Source organism: Schistocerca gregaria, chromosome 5, assembly GCF_023897955.1.
Source record: "Schistocerca gregaria isolate iqSchGreg1 chromosome 5, iqSchGreg1.2, whole genome shotgun sequence".
Classification (NCBI taxonomy): Eukaryota; Metazoa; Arthropoda; class Insecta; order Orthoptera; family Acrididae; genus Schistocerca; species Schistocerca gregaria.
The window spans coordinates 181,995,142-182,014,820 of record NC_064924.1 but is presented as its reverse complement, the minus strand read 5'-3'; the positions used below and the strand labels follow the sequence as shown (position 1 = coordinate 182,014,820).

The 19,679-nt window shown below is 46.0% G+C and overlaps 1 protein-coding gene across 1 annotated transcript in view; it reads right to left on the bottom strand.

Moving 5' to 3' along the window:
- Positions 1 to 19,679, bottom strand: part of LOC126273278 (uncharacterized) — a 275,039-nt gene that overhangs the window by 210,684 nt on the left and 44,676 nt on the right. The window contains exon 3 of the mRNA XM_049976822.1: positions 1,701 to 1,946. Coding sequence (XP_049832779.1) covers positions 1,701 to 1,946 — 246 coding nt within the window. The remainder of the gene's footprint in view (positions 1 to 1,700; positions 1,947 to 19,679) is intronic.

The window sequence follows — 19,679 nt, the reverse complement described above, 5'->3', positions numbered from 1 at the left end:
ACAAAGTGTAAATGATACTCATGATATTTACAGTGCTTGAGAATTGCTAAGGAACAGCTGACACCTGCTAAGGAACAACTGCCAGTTGCTACAGAACAGCCGAAAATTGCTGCGGAACACTCGAGCAATTCTAGCGAAAGGAAATGTAGAAGGCGCGACGTGTTAACTGCAACGAATCCTGTGCACGAACTCTCTGCGGCCGCGGTGGCCTCGCGGTTCTAGGCGCTCAATCCGGAACCGCGCGACTGCTACGGTCGCAGGTTCGAATCCTGCCTCGGGCATGGATGTGTGTGATGTCCTTATGTTAGTTAGGTTTAATTAGCTCTAAGTTCTAGGCGACTGATGACCTCAGATGTTAAGTCGCATAGTGCTCGGAGCCATTTGAACCATTTGAACTCTCTGCGGTACTAGGGTGTTTAAGGAAGGTTGTTGTGGAATAGATTAGAACGACATTCCTTGTAGTAAGGCAACATGTCTGCAAAAAATCATTTGAGTGCTTAAGATCGGGGACGAGCAGTTTGACGGCTCGAAGCCGGTCAGGGAGTCACTACTCTGGCCATAGTAATGGATGTAAGCGAATGATTCATCCAGCCATTATAATTCGCCGCTGACGGTGGAAATGATATGAGAAAGCGTGCCGGTGGTCATAGACGGACCACCACACTGCAAGAGGGTCGAACCGTAGCCATAGTGACGAAAAGGAACAGACGTCTCACTCCTAGGCAGATCGCTGCTGGTCTTACAAGCGCTACCGGTATACGTGTCTGTGCCACAACCGTTTCACAGCGTTTAAAGGAGGCCGGTTTGTATGCTCGAAAGCCGTTAAGTGCATCCCGCTGCTGTCAGGAGCTTGTTGTTTGCAGTCAGAAACAGTGGTCCAGAGCCATGTTCCCCAACGAATCGCGCTTCATTGTCTCAAGTGATACTAGCGACAGACTGTGCGGAAAGAGAAGGCAACACGTAACACACTACTGTTCCTTACCAACTGTCAAGCAGTGTACTAACCACATCTGTTGATTGGCGACTCCATGGAGTACTATGTGCACAACAACCATATATGTTAAATTAAAAGGAAGGCCAGCGTTGGCCGTAATATTGATGTTTTATTGATTGCAGAATCGATTTTCGATCAGATGGTGATCATCTTCAGTGCTGTACAAATTAAACTCAAACACTAGTACCAAGTTATCAATAACCAAAACTGAGAAGCGATCACAATATCATATATTTGTCCAATATCACAGCATGTTATTTCTGTCGGTTAAATTTCGCGTCTGTAGCACGTCATCTTCGTGGTGTAGCAATTTTAATGGCCGATAGTGAATTACAACTTTCTTCTAATCTGATTTATGTTTTCCAGATACGACCACAAGCAGTTTAAATGCTTCATCCCGCATAGACAATGTAGACTTTTGTTGCAAGCCGCATTAATGGTGTCAGATTTTTAATGGTCACCTGTGTATTTGGTCTGTTACTGCGTACTACCTGCCACATTCGCTATGAAAGAAGAAATGGTAATAAACCCAAAAAGTTAGTACCAGCTAGAAAAATTATTTATAAGGGTATACGGTGCCTTCCATTACAAGTATTCATCTGCCTTTTCATTAGGCTAATCCGAAGAACTGGAGCAGACATTTGCATCGCTCCTGCTCTTCGACATCTCTACTGGCCGTGTGCTGTCGGTGACGGCGGTGGGAGACGGCATCTGTGGAGTCGGTGCGGGTGGAGCGGTACGCGTTGGCACAGACGGCGGCAGCGGCGGCGGCGAAGGCCCGCCAAATGGCTCTCACCGCGTTCCGGCGAGCCGCCTCCGGCAGCGCCGCCAGGCCTTTTATCGAACGCCGCCGCTCGCCGCGCGACTCGCCTCGCCGTGACGTGACGTGACCTGTCGCCGTCACATCACGTGACCTGTCGCCGTCGCGCGCCGGCCGGGGGAACCCCCGCGCCTACCCCCACCCGCGAGTGGCACGCGCCGAGGTCGCTGCCGCAGTCGCAGTCGCTGCGAGTATTTCTGCATCACACGTACAGCCATCGTCAAGTCAGGCCGCCGCTGCTGCTGCTGCGTGACCCGACGAAAGTTCCTCCTCTTCCTCAGCAAAATCACCAGCAATTTTTTTGCCTGTCCCCGTTGCACGTATTTGCACGGTAAGCGCGACCGCAGCGCTAAGCCGAGCAAGATGAGCCTTAAGCCGACGAATGCTGGAGAAGAGTAAGGCCACTGCAGACTAAAATGGAAATAAGGACTCAAATATGGCTTTGACATGCCAAGCTCCTCCACTGCATCATTTCTTTTCACTCTACACGGCGTTATGCGTAAATCTCTCTTTTTGTAGAGCAACCTGTACTCTGGACTCGCATTCGGGAGGACGACGGTTCAATCCAGCGTCCGGCCATCCTGATTTAGGTTTTCCGTGATTTCCCTAAATCACTCCGGGATGGTTCCTCTGAAAGGGCACGGCCGACTTCCTTCCCCATCCTCCCCTAATCCAGTGAGACCGATGACCACGCTGTCTCCGTAACCAAGCAACCAACCAACCAACCAACCTGTACACATAAAATCCCTGATGTATTACATATTTACTGCAATACAGCTACCTCATTGTTATCCGACATAATGCAAACTCAAATGAATACCCAAAAGCCGGTGTGACCGAGCGGTTCCAGGCGCTTCAGTCTGGTACCGCGCGACCGCTACAGTCGCAGGGCTCGGGCATGGATGTGTGTGATGTCCTTAGGTCAGTTAGGTTTAAGTAGTTCCAAGTTCTAGCGGACTGATGACCTCAAATGTTAAGTCCCATAGTGCTCAGAGCCATTTGAACCATTTTTTGAATACCCAAAAAACACGGAATGCTGAAAAATTGCGTATTTCCACACGAAACTGCTATTTACTACATGCTACATGGTGCCAATAATATTTAAAAAGGAATTACACTTGTTATTCGCCTGAAACTAACGAATTATTCGTTACATTGCAGTACTTCAAGTTTCCTTTTTGTTTGTTTATTTTTGAAAAATCGACGAACTATACTCTCCTAATACGTAAATCAAATAATCTCCTTTAACAAAATCGGGAGCTGCTAGTATAATGTTCCGAAACAACGCGTTTTGTTTGGCAAAACTTCTATTAGAAGCCGGCCGCTGTGGCAGAGCCATTCTAGGCTCTTCAGTCCGGAACCGCGCTGTTACGGTCGCAGGTTCGATTCCTGCCTCTGGCATGGATGTGTGTGATGTCCTTTCGTTAGTTAGGTTTAAGTAGTTCTAGGTCTAGGGGATTGATGACCTCAGATGTTAAGTCCCATAGTGGTTAGAGCCATTTGAATATTTTTCTTTTCCAGTAAAGGATGTATATAAACTGCGGCAACACTTTCAATTATTTATTGCACAAGAACTAAACATTGTACAGAGGTCATACACATTGCATTTTGAAGAGCATCTCTGAAAGTTTTTTTCACAAGCATTCAATATGGGATCTGTGAGTGACCCGGCAGACATCAATACGGTAATCGAATTCTTGCCATACCCGTCCCAGCATGGCATCGTCGACTGTGGCAGTCACTTCCCGTATTCTCTCCTGGAGCTCTCCTTCATCACATACACAAAACATACACCAGATATTTAATGTGTCCCCATAGAAAAAAGTCACACGGAGTGAGATCTGGTGATCGTGGAGGCCATTTCATGAAACAGCTGTCCGATTCTGTAGGAAGCTCCGTGTTCAAGTACCCACGAACTTCACGATGAAAACGGGGTGGAGTCCCATCCCTTTGAAAGATGAACGGAGAGTCCAATTGCATTAGCGGCATCACCATTGCTGCAACACGTCCAAGTAGTTATATCCAGTGACAGTGCTCTCGGCGAAAAAGAATGGACCGCACAGTTTTCGACATGGCAAAAGAAAAAAAATACCTTTGGGGAAATCACGCTTTAATTCAGTGCATTCGTATAGATGCTTTGTACTCCAGATTCGACAATTATGCCTACTCACATTCCCATTAGTTTGAAAAGTGGCTTCGTCGAAAAAATTAAGGGATCAACAATGCCATCCCCATCCTCATTGAATTGTTGCAACTGCGAACAAAACTCAAAACGCTTGTCTTTGTCGTCGTCATTGAGTTTCTGATCTACCTCCAATTTGAATGGTTTCGTAAACAGCTTCTGCTGCAGGAGTTTCCACACTGTCATTGGAGCCATTTCGAGTTCACGGGATGCACGACGCACCGATTTCTTTGAACTCCTTATGAATGTCTCTTGTACGCGCTCTACAATCACTTCACTCACTCTAGGACGTCCGCTTCTCTTTTGCGGGCACAAGCAACCCGTCGTAACGAACTTGTTCTGCCACTGGTAAATGGCCTTCCTTGTCGGTGGCTTCTTACCGATTCCAAACATCCGCTGAACAGCAGTAGCACACTTGTTTTTGTCGAACTCCAACACACAGAAAGCTCGATCCGCCCTGAACTCGCCATGTTTGCGACCAGCGCCGACTATCGGCAAACTATCAAACTATGCTGAGGCGGTATACAAGGGGAAAAAAAACTTTCACGGTTTCTCTTGAAAATCACATATGTATGATATCCATACAATTTTTGATTCTTGTGCAATAAATAATTGAATGCGTTCCCAGAATGTATGTACACCATGTATTTAACTTCGATGCAGCCTCAAAGACTGTGTTGCCTTAAGCGAATGGCATCCATTAAACGAGGAGCGGACAATAAGTAATGCTCTTTGAATGTCATGCTCTCTGCCTCGCCTATCGCATCCGTCTCCCCTCCCCCACGAGGATCCTGTACGATCTCATTCCTTTCCCCCACCTCCTCCTTTTCCTTGAAAGGATTCGGATCCTGTACACCTCCTGCAAACTCGACCCTCCTCACCCGCTTGTCTCGCCCATCCTCTCCCACCCCTGCCCGCTCCCGTGCCTGTATTCCCACGTCCCACCCGGTCTCCATCTCTCCACCCTCCTTACCCTCTCCCAAGGTGGATTCCGCCAGCTCCCCCTCCTTGATGATGTCCTCCTCCCCTCCATCTATCCCTCCTATCAACTTTGATCCTTTCTGCCCCCAATTCCTGTGTCCTTTCCTTTCGGCACCCTCCCTCCCTTCTCTTCCCCCGGGCTCCCCCCTTCCTCCCCTCCCCCTATCTCCCTTGCCCATGGCATCTGCCCCTCCTCTCCCTCTCCTGTTCCCTTTCCTCCTCCTCCTCTCTTGGCAGGTCAACGGACTCGCACACACTCAGTGAACATTCGCGCGCCAGAGATCATCGCCATCAGTGTCTCGTGTGTGTGCCTTCATTTTTGTTTTGTGTTCTTCGCCGTCACGCCATCACTGTTCACATGTGCCGTCGCCGTCATCCATGTTATGTGCGTCGTGTCAACTAGTGTTAGTGATATTTCTCGTCCAGCGTGAACGGCTCCATGTTTTTTGTTTTTTAGTGTCTACTATTTTTGCCTGCCGTTTTGATTGTTTTTCTCTGTGCCTCCTATGTGTACTCAAGGCTGAAGAGCGGCATACTGTGCTGCTGACAGCCCGCCTTGTATAAGGTGATAAAAATAACAATAAACAAAACAAAAATTACTAATGCAACACTTCTTTTTCTCGGCCAATTACGGTTGAAAAAATTTAATGTGTGACATCGTGGAATACTCCCGCTTCAATCCCTAGAGTTCCATAAAGTTCCCATAGGTGGTGGTGCTGTACGTAGCCTTCAAAATGGCACCTGTAACGGTGGTGTGCTCCAAGCAAAGATCTGTCATTGAGTTTCTTTTGGAGGGTAACCAGAGCATTGCAGATATTCGTAGGCGCTTTCATAGTGTCTACGCAGAACTGGCCGTGAAGAAAAGCACGGTGAGTCGTTGGACGCGTTGTCTGTCATCGACACTGGCGCCGTATATAGCTGTGACTCCTGCAGTGTTGAAACGTGCGGACTCTTCCATTTGAGGTTATCAGGATCACAATCACACACCTCGTTGCGCAACTGGACGCCTCGGTTGGTAGTGCTGACGCACTCGTCCACCAGTTGGGTTATGCAAAGATATATGCCCGCTGGGTTTCTCGCCATCTAACAGAAAGCGCTAAAGAGCAACGAGTTTGGCACTCTAAAAGACGCAGTCCGCGGGAAGTAGTACTTGGACTATGGGGAGGTTATTTATTCAGGAAGACGTTCTCTCCCACGTCGAGAAGAAGAGTCGCATCAGGTGGGCATACAGATCCTCCCAGTAAGATGGCGTACGGCCGTCGCACTGAGCTGAGATTATGTTGAAAAATAGATTTTTGTAGCCAAAAGAATGGGGAACAAGATAGTGTATTGGAATCCCAAATAAAATCAACTTCTATCAGAAAAAAATGGGTTGCATTACCTATTTAATGTCTCTCGTACATTTGTTTGGATGGCAACAGTTATTATAATAATTATTAATTCGCTGTCGTCCATCGTAACGATTGTGCACTTTTAAACAAGGGACGTGAGAACACTGCATTCGTGAAGACGGCAATATCACAAAACTCAAGAAAGATAAGATACAACACACCAGCGCTGAGTACAAAACTCGTGCAACCACACTGGAATTTCGTAGGTTAATGCAACACATAGTTTTTCGAATTATAGGACAGTAAGTGCCACTCAAAGGTCGTGGACTTCTAAAAACCGGAAAATGTAATCAGAGAAAGTTTAGTCCAAGTTGATAGTATTAACGTCTAATGGCAGCAACAACAAGAACAAAAGGAAAAGTAAATGCTATACACTAAAAGGATCACCGCACTAGGAAACTAATCGACAAGATTACTGAAATCATTAGATAGGATGCATTGCCAATAAAATGAAACACCAAATTTGTGTTACGCCCAGGAGAGGCAAATGTGAAATAACAATTGACTCCCTTCCTTGATGTTTCCCTTGTTGATCCTTATAAGTAACCGGCAGGTGAAATTTAAATGCAATTGTCTGTTCTAGAAACAACCAAGTTTTTATGAGAAAGGACTAAATCGAATATTTAATGTGTTTACAAAGAAAGCGACGCTTCATTACCCATGACTGCTAACTGTCTTAAAAACTCAAAATGAGCTCTATAAAATGACTGCCCGGTGACATCCGAAGTCTCTGCTTTGTGATAGCAGCAGTACAGCACAGACGGCGGAAGGAACACCAGGGACGTGAATAAATGGTATATAGAAGACAACGGGGAAGTTCAATTTAGCCTTTAAAATGAAAGCTAATTAGTTTTGACTTGACGAGAAGCCGGAAGTCGTTACCATCCATTAAACACAATTCAGAGAGATAACTTCGCATGTGTTAGTGATTTTACTCAGAATGACATATTTTGTTGGTGGACGCTAAAAGCTCCGTGTCCTTTTTCGATTGAGGACTGGTACGCTGCAGAACTATATAGATACATAGATATCCATGTCCATGTTCATGTCGGTTCCGATTCCATCCTGAAAGCTCCTAGTCCGGTGTCATGCGGACGAATATCTTCAGCAACAAATAACTGCTCCTGACTTTTTTTGTCGCCATATTGATAAATATGACGTAAGTATAAAATGACTCCCTCCGCATCATTACTATTTATCGAGCAAATGATAAATCATGTAACATGAAAGTAACTGACGAACGAACCAGGTTCCAGTTTTTCTGTCTCACTGTCACTGCTGTAATGGACGTCCTCCTTAAGGATGCAAAGTTGCTTGCTTTGTTGGTCAACGCAGGTGACTTGTAGCACAGCTGTTTTTTATTAATTAGAGAGCAGATATTCATTATAATGAACCAGTTTGTGGCGATCTGAAAATGAAACAAAACGAAACTGATTACAGTGCTATTGGCGGGCAATATCTAAAAAAAACTGTTATTAAAGAGCTGGTTGTCACATGGCAGTTTTACACATTTCTGCTGCAATACAACATGCTCAACTACGTTTTTAATAGGTTTTCATTTTCATGAATTTACGTGAGCTGCACCAATTTTTTTTTATTTTTTTATTTTGTCATCAGTCTACTGACTGGTTTGATGCGGCCCGCCACGAATTCCTTTCCTGTACTAACCTCTTCATCTCAGAGTAGCACTTGCAACTTACGTCCTCAATTATTTGCTGGATGTATTCCAATCTCTGTCTTCCTCTACAGTTTTTGCCCTCTACAGCTCCCTCTAGTACCATGGAAGTCATTCCCTCATGTCTTAGCAGATGTCCTATCATCTCGTCCCTTCTCCTTATCAGTGTTTTCCACATATTCCTTTCCTCTCCGAGTCTGCGTAGAACCGCCTCATTCCTTACCTTATCAGTCCACCTAATTTTGAACATTCGTCTATAGCACCACATCTCAAATGCTTCGATTCTCTTCTGTTCCGGTTTTCCCACAGTCCATGTTTCACTACCATACAATGCTGTACTCCAGACGTACATCCTCAGAAATTTCTTCCTCAAATTAAGGCCAGTATTTGATATTAGCAGACTTATCTTGGCCAGAAACGCCTTTTTTGCCATAGCGAGTCTGCTTTTGATGTCCTCCTTGCTCCGTCCGTCATTGGTTATTTTACTGCCTAAGTAGCAGAATTCGTTAACTTCATTGACTTCGTGACCATCAATCCTGATGTTAAGTTTCTCGCTGTTCTCATTTCTACTACTTCTCGTTACCTTCGTCTTTTTCCGATTTACTCTCAAACCATACTGTGTACTCATTAGACTGTTCATTCCGTTCAGCAGATCATTTAATTCTTCTTCACTTTCACTCAGGATAGCAACGTCATCAGCGAATAGTATCATTGATATCCTTTCACCTTGTATTTTAATTCCACTCCTGAACCTTTCTTTTATTTCCATCATTGCTTCCTCGATGTACACATTGAAGAGTAGGGGCGAAAGGCTACAGCCGTGTCTTACACCCTTCTTAATACGAGCACTTCGTTCTTGATCGTCCACTCTTATTATTCCCTCTTGGTTGTTGTACATATTGTATTTGGCCCGTCTCTCCCTATAGCTTACCCCTACTTTTTTCAGAATCTTGAACAGCTTGCACCATTTTATACTGTCGAATGCTTTTTCCAGGTCGACAAATCCTATGAACGTGTCTTGATTTTTCTTTAGCCTTGCTTCCATTATTAGTTGTAACGTCAGAATTGCCTCTCTCGTGCTTCTACTTTTCCTAAAGCCAAACTGATCGTCACCTAGCGCATTCTCGATTTTCTTTTCCATTCTTCTGTATATTATTCTTGTAAGCAGCTTCGATGCATGAGCTGTTAAGCTGATTGTGCGATAATTCTCGCACTTGTCAGCTCTTGCCGTCTTCGGAGTTGTGTGGATGATGCTTTTCCGAAAGTCAGATGGTATGTCGCCAGACTCATATATTCTACAAACCAACGTGAATAGTCGTTTTGTTGCCACTTCCCCTAATGATTTTAGAAATTCTGATGGAATGTTATCTATCCTTTCTGCCTTATTTAACCGTAAGTTCTCCAAAGCTCTTTTAAATTCCGATTCTAATAGTTGATCCCCTATCTCTTCTAAATCGACTCCTGTTTCTTCTTCTATCACATCAGACAAATCTTCACCCTCATAGAGGCTTTCAATGTATTCTTTCCACCGATCTGCTCTCTCCTCTGCATTTAACAGTGGAATTCCCGTTGCACTCTTAATGTTACCACCGTTGCTTTTAATGTCACCAAAGGTTGTTTTGACTTTTTTGTATGCTGAGTCTGTCCTCCCGACAATCATATCTTTTTCGATGTCTTCACCAACTTACAGCGACACAAATAAATCTATAAGCAATAAATCACTATAAAATACAATGAAAATGCTATTTCTTTTTATTTCATACAATAAGGTTTCTTCTTGTTCCGTTCACAAATGGAATGGTTGCCTGAATGTCTCTGTGCGAGCTGTTATTACTCTCATATCATATGCTCATTCTCTACGGCAATGCCACAAAATGTATTTGAGAAGGGTCGATTGCTACTCATCGTACAGAGGAGACTTTAGGTCGCAGACAGGCACAATTAAAAGACTGTATATACACTACTGGCCATTAAAATTGCTACACCACGAAGATGACATGCTATAGACGAGAAATTTAACCGACAGGAAGAAGATGCTGTGATATGCAAATGATTAGCTTTTCAGAGCATTCTCACAATGTTGGCCCCGGTGGCGACACCTACAACGTACTGACATTCACAAACAGCGGTTGACCGGCATTGCCTGGTGAAACGTTGTTGTGATGCCTCGGGTAATCAGGAGAAACACGTACCATCACGTTTCCGACTTTGATAAAGGTCGGATTGTAGCATATCGCGTTTGCGGTTTATTGTATCCCAACATTGCTGCTCGCGTTGGTCGAGATCCAATGACTGTTAGCGTAATATGGAATCGGTGGGTTCAGGAGGATAATACGGAACGTCGCGCTGGATTCCAACGGCCTCATGTCACTAGCAGTTGAGATGACAGGCATCTTATCCGCATGGCTGTACGGATCGTGCAGCCACGTCTCGATCCCAGAATCAACATATGGCGACGTTTGCAAGACAACAACCATCTCCACGAATAGTTCGACGACGTATGCAGCAGCATCACCTCGGAGACCATGGGTGTGGTTACCCTTGACGCTGCATCACAGACTGGAGCGCCTGCAATTGTGTACTCAACGACGAAACTGGATGCACGATGGCAAAACGTCATTTTCTTGGATGAATCCAGGTCCTAGTCGCATCCGTGTTTGTCGACATCGCGGTGAACGCACATTGGAAGCGTGTATTCGTCATCGCCATGCTGGCGTATGACCCAGCGTGATGGTATGGGGTGCCATTGGTTACACGTCTCGGTCACCTCTTGTTCGCATTGACGGCACTTTGAACAGTTGACGTTACATTTCAGATGCGTTACGACCCGTGGCTCACCCTTCATTGGATCCCAGCGAAACCCAACATTTCAGCAGGATAATGCACGACCGCATGTTGCAGGTCCTGTACGGGCCTTTCTGGATACACAAAATCTTCGACTGCTGCCCTGGCCAGCACATTCTCCAGATCTCTCACCAATTGGAAACGTCTGGTCAATGGTGGCCGAGCAACTGGCTCGTCACAATACGCCAGTCACTACTCGTGATGACATGTGGTATACTGTACCTGTACACGCCATTCAAGCTCTGTTTGACTCAATGCCCAGGCGTATCAAGGCCGGTATTACGGCCAGAGGTGGTTGTTCTGGGTACTGATTTCTCTGGATCCATGCATCCAAGTAGTGCAATCACATTGTGTAATCGCATGTCAGTTCTAGTACATTATCTTTGTCCAATGGATACTCGTTTATCACCTGCATTTCTTCTTGGTGTAGCAATTTTAATGGCCAGTAGTGTATATGATCCTTCAGCCAAAAGGCCTTCTTCCGAAACAGGAAACACACACAATTCACACAGCTCACACACGTATAACCACTGTCTCTGGCCACTGCAGCCGAGCGGTTTTTTTTTCTGTTTCTGCAGAATGCCATTTTGCCTCAAGCTTAAATGTGTAGCAGTATTCTTGTACCAGTCTGCGACTCACTGTCTCCTCTGTGAGGTGAATAACAATTCATTCTTCTGAAAACACTGTTATTTCAGAATTTGCTTACCTTTGTTTGTTTGAAATTACCATGGATTTCACAATGAAAACTAGTTCTAGGAATTTTTAAATATGTTTCCACGAGCTGCTCAGTGTCTGTCTTCAAACGTCTCCCGTCTGTCTCAAATTTCAAATCATTCTATTACATTGTATTTCGCGGTAAACAGTTTTATGGACATACACAATTTACTTTATGCAAAGACCGTATGACTCAGTAATGACATAGAATTAGATGTTTACGATGAATATTAAGATTCGTATCTATTTTCATAACTGTATACCATGTCGTACGTCTATTTTACATCGCGTGCAGAACTTTCAACTGCTCGTAAAGACTATATTGCAGTGCATGTATTATTCTAAATCAAGATACAACATTCCTTTGGACACATGTACGGGAATGTACATGGAGGCACGAGTACAGGTTGTAGACGCATGGTCGACGAGATATGGAAGTTTGCGTCTGGTCATGAGTTGTGCTACAGAAAACCAAATGGTGCCGGCACAGTTACTCAGCGTGTTCGCTGGGAGAGAGCTGGCTGTAATCTGTAACAAAATAACGGAGTGAAATCTTAACAAAATAACGGAGTGAAATCTTCAACGATGAACTAGAGCAGGAGACATGTGGTGTCGGCCCCGACCAACCGAAAAAAAAAGATAAGGTGAGCGCTCGCGATAAGCGGGAAATTCGGTTTCGAGTCGCGGTCGAGCACATATTTTCATTGATGTCATTCCACTCTATAATTGATGGTTGTCCATATTCACAGATTCGCAGTTGCGAAAACATGTAATATATCTCAACAGTTTTTTCATTCCTCGTGTAGATTATGGCTATCGTATTGGTCAAAGACGTCACGTTAACAATGGGCACAGTCTGTGCTATGCGTCAATAAGACAATGGACAGTCGAACAGATCAGAATCTGTGGCTGCAGATGTGGTTTCTTCTTCACCTCCGCAGGTATTAGACTCACCAGAAGTAGGAATAAAGGGGTCGCCTCAGACTAGTTACGCTGCCCCTGCTCTGCAGAAATTGGGTGATGTTTCAGTATGTCAAGCTACTACTGCTTGCGAGAGAGATTTCCTTTTGATTACTTTTGTCATTATAGAGCTCCTTAACTATTTGCCACATTTCGTAAACTAATTCGTGAAACGTTTGTGTGGTACTTCTTCTAAGCCCAAGTGCGCCTCACCCAACAAGATAGTCATCATATTATTCTACTTATTTGTCATATAAATGCTTACCCTTGCAATATTTTGTTTGAACTAGTGCGCCGTTTACTGGAGTTTCCTGTCATGTTTTTTGCATAAATTCAAATGTCTTGACCAAGATAGTTCATGGAAATGATCACATTTTACACGATACAACACAGCATTACACTTCTTTCAGCTTTCTGTTCCTGTGTGATGCAGGCTCTGACACGAGTACAAGTAGGCAACAAACTGTCGTTTAATTGTGTGTCTGAAATCTTATGGGACTTTACTGCTAAGGTCATCAGTCCCTAAGCTTACACACTACTTAACCTAAATTATCCTAAGGACAAACACAAACACCCATGCCCGAGGGAGGACTCGAACCTCCGCCGGGACCAGCTGCACAGTCCATGACTGCACCGCCTGAGACCGCTCGGCTAATACGGCGCTGCTGTCGTTTAATTCCACAGGGCTGCTAGAAAGTTTCAGATGCGGTTGGGTACAAAATAGTAGAAGAAGTCGTTCTGGTTGGCTTTGTGCAATAACAATCTTATCTCAGGGTCACGAATAAGGACTTCCGTGACGGATTACACACTAGTGCAACTTACAATCAAGGTGACCCGCCACTCCCCTTGACCAAGAACGACTGGCTGTTGATTAACACTATCATCTGCACCCCTCATTTCCCCTCCCTACTTGTCCAATGAGCATGTGCGTATCTATTAATAAAAAAATAGTGTTATTGTTAAACAGACTGTGATTACTACCGAATAGCGCTGTGTAGAACACGAGAGATGGTTTCGCCTTAGGTACCCTGAGAAAACAGGGGTAGTAAAGCAAGCTCTAGAAAACGGACATCGTATTGGATTCGATGAAATTTCTGTTATTACACAGACAAATAGTTTCTGGGATAGCTTAATGAAAGACACGATCGACATAAGACGGTTCAAATGGCTCTGAGCACTATGGCCCTTAACATCTGAGGTCATCAGTCCCCTAGAATTTAGAACTTTACCTAACTAACCTAAAGACATCGCACATATCAATGCCCAAGGCAGGATTCGAACCTGCGACCGTAGCGGTCGTGCGGTTCCAGACTGAAGAGCCAGAACCGCTCAGTTACAACGGCCGGCGATCGATATAAGAATTTGTGACAACAAGCTCAATAAAGACGGCGGCCTCTAGTTAAGCACTGCTTGGGACCCGGCCATCGGAAGTTTGAAGCGGGCGGATCGTGTGCACACCGAACATATTAATTTCTATGGCACTGGAGCGAGCACCAATGACATTATAGAAGGTAGCGCGATTATATTAAGGACAGTAAAAGCAAACAAAAGGCAGCCATCACTTGACAGGGCCAACGAATACTGAGCCAAGAGCTTGTGGATTTTAAATCAGTTGACGAAGCTGGAAGCATGAGAGAATTTTAACAGTACATATCCCCACGACAGCATGCAATCGTGTAACGTTATTGTAATTGCATTGAGTCATGTCACTCGAGGTCTATTTGTTACTAAGAAATGAAATTCATGCAATGTTCGTTATTTTAGGCACCAGTAGGAAAAGATCTAGACAGATATGTAACAAATCTCATTTATCGGGTTTTCCACAGTTTTTCGTAATTTCCACAATCATATGAATTTTTCTTCATTTTTACAATTTTCCATATGTTTACAGTTCCTATCCGATTACGGGAGTTCCATCCCACTGCCGCCGGCATCACGCCACTCTGCGTCACGTCCTGACGTGGCTTCAACTTCGTATCGAGTGAAAATCGTGTCATGTAAATTTCGTCTCATGTCAACATCGAGTCATGTCAACATCCCGCCGTCATTGTTGATTTCATTATACTGTCACCCAATCACAATACAGCAACTTGAACCCAAAGTTGGTTGGTTGGTTTAAAAGACGGGAGAAGGGGCCAAACTACTAGGTCATCGGTGACTTGTTCCGAATAAAACAATGCCGCAAGGGTGAGAATAAAACAAGCGGGACTGGTAACACAAAACGGAGAGAAGGGAGAAACCATAATAACAACGGAAGGGCAATAAACACATAAATGGACAAAAGAGAGAGAAAAACCACAGAAACGCCAGAAACAGGTAGAAGAGATTAAAACGACAAAACAGATTAGCATGGCTGGCTGACGATGAGAATAAAAAGGAGAAGACAGTCACTCTGCAACACATTAAAAACTCCACCCTAAAAGCAGTATGGTGGAGGACACAGAAGAACAAAGGACATGCGTTGAAACATAGATGAAATGATAAAACCCACCCTCACGAATAAAATGTAAAACTAAACCAGCCGATGAGACGCTCTCAGATAAAATTAGCGGCAACGAGTCCGGAAACCGAAGATTTCGTCGCAAGGCAGTCAAAGGGGACAGTGCAACGAGAATGTGGGCCACTGTCGACCGGGCGCCGCATCGACTCTGAGACAGGTCTTCACGGCGCAGAAGGTAGCCGTGGGTCGCCCAAGTGTGGCCAATGCGAAGCCGGCAGAGAACCACAGAATCCCTGCGAGAGACCTGCGCGGAGGACTGCAACTCATTCGTAGCCTCCTTAATGGCATGCAGTTTGTTGTACGTACTGAGGCTATACTGTTCCATCTCCCAAAGCCGAAAAACCAGGCAGCATCAAAACTAACGCAGGTTAGTAATTGGAACGCCAAACTCCATAAGCGGTTTTCGTGTAACCTGTTTGGCCAGCCTGTCAGCAAGTCCCTTGCTTGGGATTCCGACGTGTCCTGGGGACCACACAAACAGCACTGAACAACTAGGCCATTCCAGGGCATACATGGACTCGAGAATGGTCGCTACCAAAGGATGACCAGGGTAGCACTGGTCGATAGCTTGTAGGCTGCTCGAGGAGTCAGTACAAAGAAGAAGCGATTCCTCTGGGCATGAACGGATGTGATGAAGGGCACGAGATATAGCCACCAGTTCTGCAGTGGAAACAGATATCAGGCAAGGAATGCTGTTCAGTATGTTCTCCATGGGCATACGCGAAGCCATCGTGACCGTCAGCCATCGAGCAATCGGTGTTAAATACTTCATGGCCTCAGTACATGATACGAATCGAGAGGAAGTGACAACGGAGAGGCGCAGGGTGAACTGAGTCCTTTGGGCCATGTGAAAGGTCCAGACGAAGCCGCGGCCTAGGTGTACACCGTGGAGGTGTTCACGGAAAGACCTCGAGTACAGGTGGTAAATGCAAGGACTCCAGTTCAGGTAGAAGGGATCGGACGTGAGCTGCAATTGCAAGCCCTGACCTGGGCTGTCGATTGGGGAGATGGAGACGATAATTCCGATGTGCAGGAGAACTACGAACGTGTGCTATGTAACTGGCGAGCAGTTGCGCACGCCTGACCTGCAATGGAGGGATTCGAGCCTCCGCCAGGACGATGGTCACTGGACTCGTCCTAAAAGCTCCCGTCGCTAGTCGAACACCACAGTGGTGCACTGGGTCAAGTAAATGCAACACTGAGGGCACCACCGAACCATACACCAGACTCCTATAGTTAAAGCGGGATTGAACAACCACTCTGTAGAGCAGCACTCCAGTTGGTGTTGCTCAGGCAGCAGAGGCCATTGAGATGCTGTCATCACTTCCGCTTAAGCTGAGGAAGATGAGGAAGCCAAGTAAATCGGGCGCCGGAAAACAGTCCTAAGAATCGATACGTCTCCACTACTGTAAGGGGATCGTCAGTAAGGTAACGTTCTGGTTCAAGACGAACGGTGCGACGCCGACAGAAGTGCATAGCACACGACTTTGCGGCCGGAAACTGGAAGCCGTGGGCTAGAGCCCATGACTGCGCTTCGTGGATGGCTCACTGTAGGCGCCGCCTAGCTACACCAGTACTGGTGGACCAGTACGAAATGCAGAAGCATCTGCATATAGAGAGGGTAAGACGGAAGGCGCTACAGCTGCTGCTAGACCGTTAATGGGCACTAAAAAAGAGAGAGATACTGCAGGCCCCCATTCCCCTGGACATGGGGGGAACTTTGGGAGGCACCAACTTGGACACAGAAAGTACGAAGTGAAAGGAAATTTTGGATTAAAATCATGAGTGGGCCTCGGAGACTCCACTCGTATAGTGTGGCAAAGATATGATGACGCCAGGTGGTGTCATACGCTTTTCGTATATCTAAAAAGACACCAACAAGGTGTTGGCGTCTGGAAAACTCTGTTTGGATGGCAGACTCCAGGGACACAGATTATGGGTGGTAGAACGACCCAGGCGGGTCTGGTACCCAAAAAATCGTTTGATCTTTGGCCAGACTTGGGAAGGTGACCCAGTGGTCGAGACGTATCTCTCCCAACACTTCTGTTTCCGAATTTTGATAAGCTGGCGAACGCGGGCACAAAGCCTTTTAAAGGCTATGCGGTGCTCCAAGGAATGGTGCGGCTAATGCCGCTGTATTGCTCGCCGACACTCCTTAATTGCCTCAGCAACTTCTAGCGACCACCAAGGGACTGTCGTTCGCTAAGGGGAACCCTAAAAAACGAGGTATGGCGTTTTCCGCCTTAGAAACGATCGTTGTAGTTACAAGCTCAACCACCATATCGATGTTACCACATGGGGGAGATTCAACGGTGACAGCAGAGGTGAAAGCGACCAAGTCTGCCTTTTTTAAGCCTCCTGGGCAGGCATCCGTGGGCCTGACGCCAGGGCAGTGATAGGAAGTTGGGAAGTGGTCACTAACACACAGGTCGTCATGTGGTCTCCAGTGGATAGATGGGAGAAGGCCAGGACTGCAAACTGAGAAATCAATGGCCGAATATGTGCCATATTCCACACTGAAATGTGTGAGGGCACCTGTATTTAAGAGGCAGAGGTCGAGTTGTGACAGTTAATTTTCGACATCTCTGCCTCGACCAGTAAGCACGGTGCCAGTAGGCCAGTAAGCATGGTGTCAATCAACAAGGTGTTATCAGCGTTAAAATCTCACAAAAGTAGGGAAGGTTTAGGGAGTTGATGAATCATTGCAGCCAATGTGTTCAGGGGTACTGCACCATCTGGAGGAAGATATACGTTGCAGACAGTTATTTCCTGTGTCATCTGTATCCTGACAGCCACAGCTTGGAGAGAGGTTTGAAGGGCCACAGGTTCGCTACATACTAAGTACAGGATACAGACACAAACTCCACCTGACACTCTCTTATTGTCACTACAGTTCTTGTAATATCCCATATAGCGGTGGAGGGCAGGGAGCCACATTTGCGGGAACCAGATTTCCTGAAGGGCAATGCAGAAAGCAGATGTAAAGCTTAAGAGTTATCGTAGCTCAGCCAGGTGGTGGAAAAAACAGCCGCAATTGGAAGAGGACGTTATCGTGAGGCTGGGAAGGTATGAAGGGTGCAAGGAGGCAAGTTGTGCCTCAGGATCACCTGCCGACACCGATTGAGTATTTTTAGCCATGTCTATGGTGAATGAGACACCAGTGAGATCCAGGTCCGCAGGGGATGCCAAGATCTCCACCGCATATTCACATGCAGAATTGATAGGAAGTGGTGGTGTTGAGGCCACCATAGGGTCCTGTTTCTTAGCAGACACTTCTTAGTTTGCTTGCTCTCTCGCATCTCTTTTTAGGGGCTTGCTGAGAAAATTTCTTGGAAGCAGCTGCAGGCATGGAGAATGTGAAGCTCTTCGCCCAGCAGCTTTGGCTCCTTGAGCCACAAGCGAGTGTCCGCCATGGCATTAGTGGAGCCTTGGGAGAGAGGGCCTCGAGGTTGCCCTTCCACATGAGAGCAGGTGGAGGAGGCTGTTGCTTCTCTGGCAAGACGGGGGTCCAATGGCCCCTGAATTTAGGGGTGGGGCTTTGTTCCCGAAGTGGGTGCTTTGGGAGCAATGGAGGAAGATTTGTCCCCTACAGCTACAGTTACATTCTCAGCAAGTACACCAAGTCCTTTGATCCATAGATGAATTTTTTCATCATTACTACCATTACGGCAGGAAGCTGTATCAGATGTAAAAGGCATATTACTATAAAAATAACTAGGTCTACTTTGGGTCTTGAGATCAATTCCACAATGCCAAGTCTTGTAGGCGATGAGATCTCTATCGGCGAAAGATTCAAGTCCAGGAAGTGATGCATTTTCACAACAGACAATGGCCCCCAAGGGGGCAAATGTATTGTGGTGGCCCGGAGGGCGCACCGTTCGTGGCACAGAGTGAGGAACCACTGACACTTGGGATGGTGATGGTGACGTAGTTGCAGCATATGTCGACTATACCGAATGGGGTGTGCTCTTTCAAATTTGCCTTTAGCCTCTGTGCAAGTCAACCGGTCCAGTGTCTTGTACTCTATGATTTTCCGCTCCTTTTGGAGTACTGGGCAGTCTGAAGAGCAGGGGGACTGGTGCTCTCCACAACTGACGCAAGTGTTCACATGGTGTATCTGGGTGCAGTAGACGTCCAAGTCTCGACATGTGGCGCTGGAAGTGCAGTGGGAATACATATGCCTAAACTTACAGCACTTAGAGCACCACATATGGGGAGGGAAGTATGGTTTAACGTAACAGTGGAAAACCATCATCTTAACCTTTTCAGGTAATGAATTACCCTCGAAGGCCAAGATGAAAGCACTGGTAGCAAACGTGTTGTCTTTGGCTCCCCTGTAAACGCGCCGGATGAAATTAACACTCCGCAGTTCTAAATTGGCGTGGAGCTCGTCGCCAGGCTGCAAGAGGAGATCGCGATGGAAAATCATCCACTGGACCATGTTGAGGCTTTTATGGGGAGTGACGGAAGTAGGAATATCACCCAGCTTGTCACAGGCGAGTAACGCTCGGGATTGGGCAGGGGATGTTGTCTGAATCAAGACTGCTCCATTATGAATGTTGTTCTCCAAACTTATCCTCAAGGTGTTCAACGAAAAATTGATGCTTTGTAGGTAGAA